Source organism: Jaculus jaculus, chromosome 7, assembly GCF_020740685.1.
Source record: "Jaculus jaculus isolate mJacJac1 chromosome 7, mJacJac1.mat.Y.cur, whole genome shotgun sequence".
Classification (NCBI taxonomy): Eukaryota; Metazoa; Chordata; class Mammalia; order Rodentia; family Dipodidae; genus Jaculus; species Jaculus jaculus.
In genome coordinates this window covers 15,932,384-15,947,879 of record NC_059108.1, presented here as the reverse complement: position 1 = coordinate 15,947,879, position 15,496 = coordinate 15,932,384, and the positions used below count along the sequence as shown (strand labels likewise).

General features: G+C 40.4%; 1 protein-coding gene across 1 annotated transcript; it reads right to left on the bottom strand.

Moving 5' to 3' along the window:
- Positions 1–322: 322 nt before the first annotated feature.
- Rfc3 (replication factor C subunit 3) lies at positions 323–14,213 on the bottom strand. The gene is made up of 9 exons (XM_004659997.2): positions 14,077–14,213; positions 12,832–12,969; positions 12,007–12,074; positions 9,707–9,804; positions 5,825–6,006; positions 4,479–4,615; positions 4,297–4,395; positions 2,105–2,174; positions 323–611 (listed from the first exon to the last, which is right to left on the bottom strand). The coding sequence occupies exons 1-9, from the start codon at positions 14,161–14,163 to the stop codon at positions 420–422; spliced, it is 1,071 nt and encodes a 356-aa protein (XP_004660054.1). The 5' UTR covers positions 14,164–14,213; the 3' UTR covers positions 323–419.
- Between the last annotated feature and the right edge of the window lie 1,283 nt (positions 14,214–15,496).

The following is a 15,496-nucleotide window of genomic DNA, read 5'->3' as shown; positions in this document are numbered from 1 at the left end:
AGGGAGAGACCACGTACCTGTGGTCCCAACTCACCTACAAGCCACCTGGACGGGTACATATGCAGTGGTCATGTAAGGTAGCTCCTGTCTCAAAGAGAACGACAATGAGGACAAATGCACTAAGGCTGTCCTCTACCTCCAAAAGCATGTGGAAAAGGCAAACACACGCCAACACTAAATTCCAGGAATCTAAATTTCTAGGAAGAGGTGTACTGCACTTGAAACCTGTTATCTGAGGATGTCCTCTGACCTCATAAACATCCATACACACCCATACATGCACACATGTGCACACAGACACAAAAGCACAAATAAGACATAATTCAATAAAGGTAGTTTATTTCACCCACAGCTTTTCCAATATAAATTGTATATAAATGCTAATTCCAAAAACTATCTGGAAGAGCTGCTGATTGAAGTCAGAACATCATGCCTTCCAATCCGTCCTCCATGAACTTCTTGTAAAGTGCCATAAATTTGGCCACAAATGCCTCCAAGTGATAAATGGCTTTGCTGCCCAGCTGCAGCCGGTGTTCATAATAAGCTGCCATCTGTGCCACTTCCCCTTTCAGCTGCCCATCACAATTATGTAACAATTCAGAGAGAAGGCCCTAGAGAAAAATTATGAGTAGTTTAAGAAGCAGTCATGAAAAGAAAAGCCAAACATTCTTTACTTCCCTCATTCTTCATAAAAAGCAAGTATGTGAACCCTAGTTCAATCAGAACCAAAAATTTCATACACTACTATAATATAAAAATGTGGTAGTTATCCAACACACCCCAAATTCCTGATCTAGACTATCCCTTACAACAGTCTGAATTCATGATGGGGGTAAGGCTTTCTGGTGCTGCAAAAATAACAACACATTCAATAGAAATTTTAACTCAAATTAGGAGTACTTTGTGGACTAAGTGTATGCATATAATACAATACAATGCTCTCTGTGAGACTGAGGAATTGGTCAGAACTAGAAAATCATGAGGGTAAACGACCAATGTTTTATAGTATTACTGTGTTTTTAACCTATTGCTGTGTGATAGGTTAGTTGCATCAAATGTCTTTTTTTTCTTTCTTGTTGCTGTTGTTTATTCCTTTTTGTTGTTTTTTGAGAAAGCATGTCACCGTGTTGCCCAGGCTGTGTTCAAGTTATCCATTTGTCTCCTCATCCCAAAGTAGATGGGGCTAAAGGTGAGAGCAACCACACCTGGCCACAGTTTTCACTTAGAACATTTTCAACTTATGGTTTTATCAGGGAAGAATGTATCTGAAGTCGAGAAGCAACTGTCCTCAACTGCAGAAGGGTGCAAGGGTGAAAGTTCAAAGATCATAATAACAAAGATAGTTACTTCTCCATTATTTACACTAATATCTGTAGACAATCTAAAGTTCCAATAGAGGCCATATTCATTGACCACGTATAGTTGACAGAAAACAGTGAAGAGAACTCTTTAAACTAAACATATAAGTAAAACACTGGTTTCTATTTGAAAAGGTTTGTGAAATGTCAGCTCTTGTAATTAAAAAAAAAAAAAAACCTTTAATCTTTTGGAATAGTTGGCATCATTTTATTTTACTTATACTACAATGCAATGCTAACAAAACTCTCTGAGTTTCCTGATACCTAGACATCAATCAATCAATCTTGGTAAGTACCTGACAGACAAAACCACAGAGCTTAGACCCCTCCTACCTCTGCGGCTCCTTTCCCCATACACATGGAGCACTATGGTCTGAAAGGCTTGTTCCCTCCCGGCTGTTTCCATAATTCCCTCCCCTTCGTTCTCTCACCTTCCGTCTATGAACCTATCTCCCCCGAGAACCTAGCAATGGCCAGTCACAGTGCAAACTTCCATTATTATTCCACTTTTTTCCTTTAAGACACTCATTAACATTCTGAAATCCCCATACTTGTTTCCCATTTCTTTCTATTAGAACCTAACTTCCCTGAGAGAGATCTTGCCCCTTTGCTAGCAATCCCTAGAGGTGCCCGGCACCCAGAGATGATCTGAAACGAGAGACAGCAATGCGTCTTACACTACAAGGCCCCTGAGAGCACGCATCCCCGTACCCACGCTATATGGAAATGAAGCTGGATGCTCTTACCTTCATTATTATTTCAGGAGGAATACAATGAGTCAGAAGTTCATAGAGCCTTCCACGAACTTCAAGGAGCCTTTATAAAAACAAAACAATTACTGTTTTTATAATGAAAATCAGGGTCAATTTTAATAAATCATCCTATACAAGTGACTTTTCTTAGTTTATCATGGTTAGGAATTTGTTCTATGCCAATGTGCTCTATTCCAGGCTATCCCAATTTTGTTTTGTGGTTTGTTAAGGTTTGCATGTACACTCTCATGTGTTTAGGTATACATGTGTGCACAGGTGTGTGGAAGTGAGAGATCAATTTCAGATTTCATCCTCAGGAATATTGTTCAACTATTTTGAGACAGGATACCTCACTGACTTTATGAGTTCAATAATTAGGCTAGACTGGCTGACCAGTGAGTCCTAGGAGTCCTTCAGCAGCTACCTCCCCAGTGCTAAGATGACAGGTATGCACTACACACCCCACATTTTTACCTGAGGGCAGAAATCTGAACTGACGTCTTCATTCTTGAGGCAAGTGCTCTACCCATTGCACTATCTCCCCAGCCCTTGTTTGTTTGGTTTGAGAGCCTCATTTTGCAGCCCAGGAGACCTAGACCACACTATGCAACCCCATCTGGCTTTGAACTCAGTGTAATCCTCCTGTGTCAGCCTCCTCAGTGCTGGATTACAATCATGAGCCACCATGCTGAGCATTAAGTAATTCTTTTAAAGTTGCTATTTGTAACAAGGGGCAAGGGCGCTATCAATCATGAAAGTATTAGAAATTTATGGAAGGTAAAGCTTCAGCTTTTAGGTATCATGGAATCAACATATTTAACCACAGCAACTAACATATTTATTAGGCAGAAGATGCTTAAAATAGCCACAAAGTAGCTGTGAAAAGATTATGCAGTCACTAATCAATTACACAAGAGATGATACAGTATAAGCATGAGATATACTACCACCTGGACCACACAGCAAAAAGTAACAAGGCAGGGGCAGAAAGGTAACCTGTCGTAACAGGGTCAGAACAAGAGATTACAACTAAGTACAAACCTGACTAAGTGAATTAAATTAAATTAAGCCTCTGGGCCCTTCAATCTAGGCCCTTCTCATAACATTTCAAGGAATAAGAAAAAAAAATTAAGGAAATATGCACATGCCACTTAAGAACAAGAAACAGAATGACAATATTCTCTTTTGATATAACTGCCTGATCCAAAGGGGAAAAAGTTATTCAGAAGTTTGAATAAACACTTACAAATGTTGCATTAATATCTGTTTACCTGCACAAGCATTTTATTCAAGTCTGACCCAAAAGCCAGTGATCTCACTGATATACAGTATCTTAAAAAGAGAAAGCCATATATAGCTTTACTAGTCAAAAGTTGCAGGCTCAGTTCAAGAAATTGTCAAACCAATGAGAAATCAAACAGAGACCATGAAATGATAGAACCACAGATAGCCTAATATTGTGCTCACACACACACCTGACTAACAGACACTGGGAATGGTAGGAATAGTCTTCATGAGCCCCAGAAGTCAAATAAAACATGCTTATTTCTTAGAAGCATCCTAACAGCAATATGACACACTGAAATAAAGCTGGACACCAACAGCCTCAAAAGACACAAAATAGAACCTTCAATTTTTCTCTACATCTATGGTACTATCATTAAGGATCCTTATATTCCTTGCAAAAATACAATTCTCCACTGAAGGAAAGGTACCTGTGACCAACAAAAAAATCTTTCCTTTGTTACATGTGAATTTCTTTGGGGGAAAGAATGAATAGAAAAGTGACAAGACTGCTAATGCATACTTGAAAAATAAATTTACTTTAAAATAGATTAAAATCATTTTCTTGGACTCTATAAAGTTTGTAAGTATGTGTCCTTTTAATATACTTTAATAATAAAGACGCACCTATTTAACAGAAGATAACTTAATATAGAGGAATAATAATTATTGTAAGACAAAACAAAAACAAAATATGGCTGGGAAGACAGCTCATTCAGTAAAATGCTTGCCTTGAAAACATGAGGACTTGAGTTTAATCCCACAACTCATATAAAAAAAAAAGGCCAGGCATGGCATTCAAGATTGAATCACACTTCTAAAGGCACGGTGCTAGCATATAACAGACACTGCCAGCCCCATACTAATAATTGGAGTTAGCAGCAATATCTTAAGCCACTTACCTCTGGGGTGTCTGCTGACTGACAATAGCATTCGCAGTCTCCCTCAGATACACTTCCCAGTCTGTCTCAGGGATTTCTTGGTCTTCGGTAAAAGGATATCTACGTGACAAAGGGAACACGACAAATTATCAAGGGCATGCTTGTGTCACAGAGAGCTCCTGTGGTAACGGGCCTCCACTCACTGTTGCACTCTGCAGGCTTCACACATAAGCAGGGCTTTTCTCAGATTCCTGCACGACTTCTCTGCAATTCTATGCGCCAGTTGTGAAGGAAGATTCAGACCTTCCTTCTTGCACACAGTAGACAACACACTACAAATCTACAAAACAAATTAATAAAAACAGATAAAAGCAAAGATAATTTCTGCTATTAAGTTTCCGTAACTTTGACTAATGTGTGTGGGTGCACATGGGTACACATGCCACAGTGTGAGACCGGAGGTCAGAGGACCACTTCAGGGGGCTGGTGTCTCCTTCTATCTATTTATTATTATTAATTTATTTGAAAGAGAGAAAGAGGCAGAGAGAGGGAGAGAGAGAATGGGCATGCCAGGACCTCTAGTCTCTTGTAAACAATTCCAGACGCATTTACCCCCTTGTACATCTGGCTTACATGGGTCCTGGGGAATCAAACTAGGGTCCTTTGGCTTTTGTAGGCAAATGCCTTAACTGCTAAGCCAGTTCTCCAGCCCTCTATCTTGTTTTGAGTCCAGGGCTTGCTAGATTTGCTGTGGAAAAGACTATACTAGCTAGCCCATAGGCTTCAGGATTCTCCTGACTCTCCTTCCCATTGCCACAGGTGCACTGACACTACACACACACACACACACACACACACACACACCACTTTGCATCCCACATTACGTGGAAGATGGGGAACAAAGTCTGGTTGACAGACTTGCAGAACAAGTAGCTGTCACATGGAACCATCTCCCCAACATCTACTAAAACCTTTACAGAATCTTTGAATAGTACTATTCTTCCAACAATAAAGGTACTTTATTACTTTGCCTCAAACACAGTGTTATATATTATTACAATTTTGCCAAGGATTTTCTAAAAACCTATTAATAGCAGGAAAATTGTGTATTGTGAGAAACTAATATATTTTATTGACAGTTGTTAAGGATGATAAACATAGTGCATCAATATTGTTTGGGACACTGACTCCCCACATAGGGACAAAGTATTTTCATGCTACCCACTAGCAAAACTTATTTCTGAGATGCTCAAGCATGAGGTAGAACACCCTTCATATTTAGTATATTTATGTAATTTGTGAACTCATACTACCCATTTGTTTAAAGTAGAGGATGATTAAAAGAGATCATCTTCTACATGTTGATATTAGATATTAGTTACTAAATGCAACAATACATGTACCTAAGTCATGGTTTGCAATTAGATCCATCCATAGCTGTTCTTAAGTCTGGGAGCCTTCACTGTTTTCACAAAAAAACGAACACATCACTGTAGTACACACCAACAATCTGAGCTGAAATTTTTCTGGAGAGTCGCGCTTGACTTACGTCTTCAATGCTGGGAGCAGGCACGCGCACGGCCAGGCACCGGCTCCGGATGGGCGGTATCACCTTGGATGTAGAGCTGCAGCAGAGGATCAGCCTGCAGGTGGACATATACTTCTCCATGGTTCTGCGCAAGGCATGTTGAGCATCTTTCGTGAGCTTGTCCACTTCTGTCAGTAAGACCACTGTAAGAGAGACAAACTTTGCCTCTGGTTCATCTGTACCTTTACTCCTCTTCCATGTTCAGCGTGAAATTAGAAATGGGTGGTATCCAACCTGCCAGTCCAACATGAACCTGTCATTTACAAACAAGTTAGGCTACATTTCATAGTTCTGCTGCGTCACACATGAACCACAGGGCACAGGCTGTAGACAAACCCATGTTAAGTAAGGCTAACATTCTGCTCTTTCCTTTGCCAAGGAAAAACTGCAGTAGAGATTTGGTAAAAATGTTTTCTTTTTAAAAAATTTATGATCAGGGATGGAGAGATAACGTAAGTCATTAAGGTACTTGCTTGCAAAGCCTAAGGACCCAGGTTCAATTTCTTAGTACCCATGTAAAGCCAGATGCACAAAGTGGTCCATGCAACTGGAGTTTGCTTGCAGCAGCTGGAGGCCCTAGAATGCCCACTCATTCATAGTCTCATTTTCGCTCTCTCCTTGCAAACAAATCAATAAAAGTATTTTTTAAATTTTTATGATCAGCTCTCAACCCCTATCCTGCACCCAGGTGCACCTTCATACCAAGCACCCATGTAAAGCCAGATGCACAAAGTGGCACATACATCTGGAGTCTGTTTGCAGTGGCTAGAGACCCTGGCACACCCCCTATGTATCCCCTTGTCTCTCTCTGCTTGCAATTAAATAAATAAAAGGGGAGGAAAAGCAGGAATTCTCTGAGTTTTTGATACCTATGGAAACAGAACACCCTCAAACTGCCCAGAGAGACACACTAGGAATCATCCAAGTCAACAAGAAAACAAAGAGCCTTAATCAGGAACAGATCTTACAAGGACCAACCTCTGGGTGAGAGCTAGGGAACCATAGTACTATAAAAATGCAGCCCAGTAGGAAATCCCATAAACAGAATTCATGAAGAATATATATAAAAACAAAACCCTCACATTGCTTTTTAAAACGTGATCAACAGAGTAGGATAACACTGAATTGAAACAGTCATTTAAACAACGACTACTTTTATGTAACTGTAAATTCAAGAACATGTAAATTTTCATGACTGTCAGCAACTGATATTGATCCTAAATGTAATCCCAGCACCTGGGAAGGCAGGGAATGAGGACCATGACTTCTTGGACAGACTGGGTTACTCAGTAAGACCTTGTCTCAAACAAACAAACAGTAAGTGAAGTCTTTAATTCCCTTGGGTTTTATGAACTTTAGTAAACATTTATAAATTGTAAGTGTATTTATAGTTTTTACATTTATGTATTTATTTATTTATTTAAGAGAGAAAAAGCAAGAGAGAATGAATGGGCACACCAGGGACTCTAGCTACTGCAAAGGAACTCCAGACACATGCACCATTTGCATCTGCCTTACATGGGTGCCAGAGAATCAAACATGGGTCCTTCGGTTTCACAGGCAAGTACCTTAACAGATAAGTCATCTCTGCAGCTCATTAACAAACCTTCAATATATTTCTAAGATTGAGTTAACAAACAGAACTTTTACTTATGTATTTGTACACACACACATATATACATACCATTGTTTGTGTACAGTGATGCAAAAGATGGTGGCCCAATTAGAACAGTAGCACATATAAAAGAAATTATGATATCAGGACCAAGTGAGAAATTTAAAACATTAGAAATATATAAATATCATTAGAAAATCAAGTAATGTAAGCAGTCAAACTAATGAAATGAAAAAAAAATCCACAGTCATATTCATGTTAAAACATGAATAAAGAGCTGTAGAGACAGCTCAGCAGTTAAGCTGTTTGCCTGCAAACCCTAACGATCTGAGTCTGATTGCCCAGTACCCATGTAAAACCCTATGCACAAAGTGGCACAAGCATCTGGAGTTCCTTTGCAGTGGCTAGAGACACTGGCATGCCCATTATCTGTGTCTCTTCCCCTCTCTCTGCTTACAATGATAAATATTTTTTTAAAGTACATAATAAAATAGGAACCAATGATTACTTTCTTACCAAGACCAAATACATATATCTCACACTACAATTCAATTAAGTAAATGGGGAAACCTGAAGCCTGTCCTTTCAGAACATGACTTGGATATTTATCATGTTTGCTACAATTCAGAACTATAGTGTAGGCACTAGACGACATGATTACTTAAGAGAAGATATTTGGGTCATACAGAGTGAAAAACCTAAGAAGCTATCTCTATTTACATACAGGAATATATTCCTGAAAAAAAAACCTATAAAACAGGCTGGAGAGATAACTTAGTAGTTAAGGCGCTTGCCTGTAAGACCTAAGGCCCCATGTTCAATTCCTCAGGACCCACATAAGCCAAATGTATGAAGCAGTGCATGTGTCTGGGGCTCATTTGCAGTGGCAAGAAGTCCTGGTGTGTCCATTCTCTCTATCTGCACTGCTCCCTCCCTCTCTTTCTCCAATGAATAAATAAATAAAATATTTTTTAAAATATCTAAGAAGCTATGCAGATAATAACACACAATTGGAAAATTATAAGCCAAGGCAGCATATAAAATAGCTATAATAAATGAAAATGTTACAACATAAGACTCCATTTGTAGTAGCATAAAAATTCATAAATGTAAATTTATTTTGAAATACAGAGGAATGAGGAAGAAAACTAAGAAACAGACTAAGAATAAGCACAGGCAATTCACAATATGAAAATAAGACATGAACTGAAGAATTATCATACTTACTGATGAAAACAAAGTATGACGTTCTCCAAACCGACAAAGATTAAAAATAATTTTCTTCAGTATCAAAAAATATTGGGGAGAAATACAAACTTACATCTCCCCTTAGATAAAGAATTTGGTAAAAGACATTAAATGTTGGCATTCTATCACCACAAAATATTATGTGCAAGAATTATATACATATAAAAATACTAGAAAGCAAAAATCAAATGGTAATAGTAGATGCCTCTAAAAGCTGATTCTAATTTTATGTTCATGGAAACAGCTGGTAAAGAGTATGAAACTTTAGTCATCAAAACAGATATTCTTTTTTTTTTTTTTTTTAATTTTTATTAACATTTTCCATGATTATAAAATATATCCCATAGTAATTCCCTCCCTCCCCACCCCCACACTTTCCCGTTTGAAATTCCATTCTCAATCATATTACCTCCCCATTACAATCATTGTAATTACATATATACAATATCAACCTATTAAGTATCCTCCTCCCTTCCTTTCTCCACCCTTTATGTCTCCTTTTCAACTTACTGGCCTCAAAACAGATATTCTTTTGTTTTAATTTTTTTTTGTTGTTCATTTTTATTTATTTATTTGAGAGTGAGAGAGAGAGAGAATGAGGGCGCCAGGGCTTCCAGCTACTGCAAATGAATTCCAGATGCGTGCGCCCCCTTGTGCATCTGGCTAATGTGGGTCCTGGAGAATCCAGCCTTGAACCAGGGTCCTTAGGCTTCATAGGCAAGTGCTTGACCGCTAAGCCATTTCTTCAGCCCAAAACAAATATTTTTAAATCATGCCATTTCTTATTTAAAAAAAAGTTTTTTCACTATTCACTGTATCAAATACATGTCAAAGGTGATTTTTCTTCCCGTAAAATTCAATTCAATTAGACCATGCACTCTCACAGGCAGAAACCATAGCTCCCATTCATTTTTGCCAATCTAATAAAAAGAAGCATTAATACTTTACAGCTTCAGATGAAGCAATCTCGCATCACTCACCTTTAAAATCTCTTTGGGAGTTTGTTTCAAGTTGCTGTGATTGTGCTACTGTTTTCAACATCTCCTGAATCACGACCCGGTCACTATTTCCAGCATCACTATACAAAAGAACAATGGTTACGTACATGTAAAAATTCACAAAATACTAATCCATTATTCTTAAGCTGTTACTGTATGAAAACATCAAAACGCCTTGTTTGTTGGTTGGATTTTTTAATAGGGTTTTTCTATGTAGCCCACACTGTTTTTGAACTGAAAATCCTCCTGCCTCAGCCTCCAACACACTTCACTATGCATGGCTATTGTTGAAGATCATGTGGTTAAAATTTTTGTTGAGGGCTGGAGAGATGGCTTAGCAGTTAAGCGCTTTCCTGTGAAGCCTAAGAACCCCAGTTCGAGGCTCAGTTCCCCAGGACCCACGTTAGCCAGATGCACAAGAGGGCGCACGCATCTGGAGTTCGTTTGCAGTGGCTAGAGGCCCTGGCGTGCCCATTCTCTCTCTCTATCTGCCTCTTTCTCTGTCTGTTACTCTCAAATAAAGAAAACAAAATTTTGTTGAAACTAGTAATACCTAATTACAATTACAAACTTTTAATATTTTATTTATTTATTTAATCTTATTTTGAGAGAAAGAAGCATATAAAGAAAGAGAATGGACATGCCAGGGCCTCCTGCAAACAAACTCCAGATGCCTGTGCCACTTTGCACATCTGGCTTTATTTGGTACTGGGGAATGAAACCTGGGTCCTTAGCCTTCACAGGCAAGTGCGCGTATAATAAGTAAAAATATGTATAAATAAGTACAGGACAACCTATCATAACCCATGCTCACACCTGCCTGCACACATACTAGCTTAAGTGCTATTCCCCCTGCTCCTGCATTCTCTTCCCTTTCCTCCACACGGACACGCACTCAGCCGTGGTTCCCACTCCCACAGCTGCTTCATCTGACCAGGTCCTCCATTCTGGTTCCTTTAAGAATTCCTCAAGCCCCAATGAGTGCTTTACTGAATTTTAAATATTTTATTTATTTATTTACTTATTTGCAAACAGAGACAGAGAGAAAAGGAGGGAGAGAGGGACGAGAAAGAGAGAAAGGAAGAACACACTAGGACCTCTAGCCACTGCAAGTGAACTCTAAATACATGCTTCATTTTGTGCACCTGGCTTTATGTGGGTACTGGGGAATCAAACTTGGGTCGTTAACCTTTGTAGGCAACTGCCTTAACCACAAAGCCATCTCTCCAGCCCTTTATCCAATTTTAATGCTGTTGCATGAGTCACTCCAGTTAAGTATTATCTCTTGATAGGTATCTAGACATTGGTTGCAAGATTACTATAATACCCTTTCCTCAAGAAACTGAAACGCAAGAAAGAAAGGTAATGCAAACCAAATTTAGTTTTAGAAAGATTCCTTGCAGACGTGACACTTCTTTGCTCATTGGTATTGAGTCAATTTAAGTTAGAGAAACCTACTAATAACACTGAACTTTGTGAACAGAACGAGCTGTGCAGAGCAAGAACATGCGGTAGATGCATTGTTGAAACTGTCTAAGCAGGCGAGGAGAGCACTGGGGCAAACCCCAAGGCAGCAGCGGTATTTTAATCTGCTTGAAGCACTGGGCTTCTACAGGTGTAACTTTATGTCAAGAAAGGCTTGACTCTTTTAGGGAGAAAGGTCTGAAAACTTTTTGGTGAAAAAAATGCCTACTTTTGCAAGGAAGCATCTTTAACTATCTCCACAGGGGGAAAAAAAAGTTTACTTCCAGCCCTTTTTCTAAAGATATTTAGATTATTTTTTATTCATTTTATTTACTTGAGAGAGAAATAGGCAGGGGAAGGGGGTAGAGAGAGAAAGAGAGAGAGAGAGAGAATGCGTGCTCCAGGGCTTTCCATCACTGCAAAAGAAATCCACATGTGGGTTGGAGAGATGGCTTAGCGGTTAAGCGCTTGCCTGTGAAGCCTAAGGACCCTGTTCGAGGCTGGGTTCCCCAGGTCCCACGTTAGCCAGATGCACAAGGGGGCGCACGCATCTGGAGTTCGTTTGCAGAGGCTGGAAGCCCTGGCGCACCCATTCTCTCTCTCTCCCTCTATCTGTCTTTCTCTCTGTGTCTGTTGCCCTCAAATAAATAAAAAAAAAAAAAAAAAAAAAAAAAGAAATCCACATGTGTGTGCCCCCTTATGCATCTGGCTTATGTGGGTCCTGAGGAATCAAACCTGAGTCCTCTGGCTTTTCAGGCAAGTGTTGTAATCGCTAAGCCATCCCTCCAACCTTCTAAAGATATTTAGTAGCAATTTACCTGGGATTAACTTCAAGGTGGTAATTACTTGCAATGGTGCTGATTTCAATCTTTTTTTTAGAAGGGGTCTGCAGACATTAAAAAAAAATTTCAACATTTATTAGCTTTATTCTCTCTTTTTTGTGTTTTCCATTTGTTCTATTATATAAACAACTGAACTTTGATACAACATAAAACTTGACATAATCTCCATTAATGTAACTTAATTACTTATATTCTTAATATGCAGGTAATTGTATTTATAGGTTATGTCATACTTCTAGTCAGTTTTTATTACGATTTCCTGATTCTTTAGCAGAAATCCCCAAACCATCTTCAATTATCACTGTAAACATTGTATACATATACTTTCAGTCTTTTCCATGTTAATACAAAATAAGGAAAAAATACATTTCTAAATTCCTTATGAAAACTAAAAATGCAAGAGATATCTTATATGTACCCATTTTGCTTTTCCGACTTAACAAGTTGATACTGACAAGCCCTCTCAAACAACTGCTCTGATGTCATCACTCTGTTCCAAAGATAATTATGCTGTGTTTTTCACTGTTTTTTTTTTTGGCCACTCTGTGTGTCAATGTATGCATATCTACAGACCAGTCTGTCTAGCCAGAACTTCCTCCTGTTCATATGACCTCTCTAATACAAAGACTATTTTGTTTTCATTCTCGGGTCTGTGTGAGACACTCTCAATCTTGTGCAGGGATAACTGAAATTCTGTCTTCAACTATACACCAGGCACCAGCTGGTGGGCAGGTGTGAGTACATGACCAGACTCGAACATCTTTGCCAAAAGCACTGGGGGAGCTCCAGTGAAATGCTTACTGTGATGGTTTGGTGTTCAATTCTCAGTTTTTCCACTCCAACACCGTAAAGTTCACGTAGAATACACATAATTCTTGTCTTTTTTCCAGCACCTGATGGTCCATACACTAGCAGGTGAGGAAAGTCACCACACTGTACCTGAGAAAAGAAGAACAAGCCACAGGTGCTTTAAGTAGACTGACAATATCCGCTACAATACAGAGCCAAGTAACGCACTTCCAGAATGGCTGTGATGCTCAGATCAGGAACCAGTGTTAGGAAAACTGTAAAGATGACTTGGGCACAGACCTCAGCTTTGCCAAACCTTTGTAAACCACTGTAGTCAAGCTGAATAAATAAGAGGCGCTTAAGACCGAATTACAGGCCTGAGGAGATGGCTCAGTGGTTGACGGCACTTGCTTACAAAACCTGTGAGCCCAGGTTCCCCACTTAGCCACATAAAGCCAGATGCAAAATGTGGCACGTGCATCTGGTGTGGGTTTATAATGGCAAGAGACCATGGAACACTCACATACACAAACGTATGAATAAATAAGACTATTTTTTTCTTTTTTTTTTCAAATTATTTGTTTATTTTTATTTATTTATTTATTTATTTGAGAGCGACAGGCAGATAGAGAGAGAGAGAGAGAATGGGCATGCCAGGGCCTCCAGCCACTGCAAACAAACTCCAGACACATGCGCCCTCTTGTGCATCTGGCTAACGTGGGTCCTGGGGAATCGAGCCTGGAACCGTGGTCCTTAGGCTTCACAGGCAAGCGCTTAACCACTAACCCATCTCTCCAGCCCAAGACTTTTTTTTCTAATATCTCGTAACTTAACTCATATCAGGCAGTGACAGAGAGAAGCCTCAAGGACAGGAAGTATTCAGTTAACACAGCGCCTGGAGACGCGGATGTCACCTAAACACCTACTACTACTGCCTCTGTGTCTTAAACTGTGTTCAACGCGACAACAAAGGCTCTGTTGCAGACGTCGCGGGTTCAAAAGGAAACAGCTGGCGCTGTGCGAAAGCAAATTTGCCAACCCCGAGGGACAGTGTATCGAAGCGCTGTGACAATGCCCATCCCACATTACGCCCAAAGTCAAGGGAATGGACCGAGCAGGCAGGTCCCGGCCTGCGCAGCCTGCGCTCCGGCCCCTCTACCCGCTCCTCTCTCTGCCGGCACGCGCGCGTTTCGGCCGCGGTGACTCGCTCGCCGCTTTTCCCGGGGAGACTCCGGCCCCCCGCCGCCCCGCACGCACCAGGTTGCGCAGCTGGGCCGCCTGCTCCTTGTGGTAGTCCAGGCGCCCCAGGGCGCACGGCCGGTACTTGTCCACCCACAGGCTCATGTCGGCGCCACGTCGCCGCCACCGCCGCCGGCGCTTGAAAGTCCCGCGCGCGCCCCTCCGCGCGGACGGATTTTCCCGCGGGTCCCAAATCTCGCGACGTCACTGCCGGCCAGTGGGAAACCAAAACACTACGGGAGCCGCGTAGGGACCTGATTAGTCACCGCGTTAGCCCTCTAGGGCTGCAGAATTAATACTGGATACTGAATGATGATGATTTCTTTTTCTTTTTCTTTCTTTCTTTTTTTTCTTTTTTTTAAGAAATGGACGAAATTCAAACTACAACAAATGTGAATGCTTAATTTCCCCTGTCTTCCTATCATGCCTCATTAAAGAAATGACCAAATGAAGGAAGTGTTCAATGTAAGTGATAAACCCATGGCTGGTAAGCTACAACTCAAATCACTCAAATCACTCACTCTGATCCTCGGTTTTCCTCAGACGTAAAATGGGGTTAATGAACCCTGATTTTCATGGTTTACTGGAGGATTAAATAAAGTAGTGTAAATTCCTTGCACAACGCAGATACTCAATAATATGTGGTTATAATTTATAGAGGACAGAGACATAGCCACAAAGACCCTGGATGAAGGGCATGAAGACAGAAAGGGCTAGAGGACCCCGGAGTTAAATCTCAGCTTACCTGAACAAAAGTGATAAAGCTGTCAGTTGCAGGGCACTGAGATATTTATACTGAAGCTAAGCTGGATGCCTCCGCCCAGATGGCTAGCTGTTAAGAGTGCTGCAAAGTTCTATGCAGGCAGCTGGGGAAGGGAGATCAATAGTCTTAACCGTGGATCTTGTAGCCTTTACAGTTGGCCAGCTAGTACTCACTGGTTCAGTAATGGCAGCTCAGTAAGAGAGGGAAAAAATGGTTTGTTAATTGGATTTAAAGCCTACTTCAAGCAGTGCAGGGAAGCATTCATGCCTGGTACTGATAACCAAATCAAAAGCCTATGGTTTAGAACGTCATAGACCACTGGAGGGAAATACTGCTGTTCTTTGGTGACATGGATACATTCTGCCCATCAAATTGTCCAGTAGATGTTTGTGTTTATGACCCTATGTTAGGGCTGCTCTCACCTTTGTCTACACCAACTTTTTTTTGCAGATGGTAGGGAAGACTGAGAAAACCCAACACTCAGGAAGTTGATGAGAAGAAGTGACAGTCCAGTGCTCTGGAATGGAGAAGATAGCTCTATCACATCTTCCCGAGCTCAGTCAATATTTCAGGGGAGATGCTGGGAAGAATATTAGTGCTGCTTTCATTGCTAGCTAGAGGAGCTTCTCTATGGAGATGGTGGTGGACACAGAGGAGATTTAAAACTCATCAAAG

Bases quoted from the DNA above. Each gene is read 5' to 3' on its own strand.
- Rfc3 (XM_004659997.2), bottom strand. From the start codon at position 14,163: ATGAGCCTGTGGGTGGACAAGTACCGGCCGTGCGCCCTGGGGCGCCTG. The intron at 12,970-14,076 runs GTGCGTGCGGGG...TTCTTTTCTCAG, and splicing joins CGGCCCAGCTGCGCAACCTG to GTACAGTGTGGTGACTTTCC. The intron at 12,075-12,831 runs GTAAGCATTTCA...TAATGTCTGCAG, and splicing joins TTGAACACCAAACCATCACA to ACCCCTTCTAAAAAAAAGAT.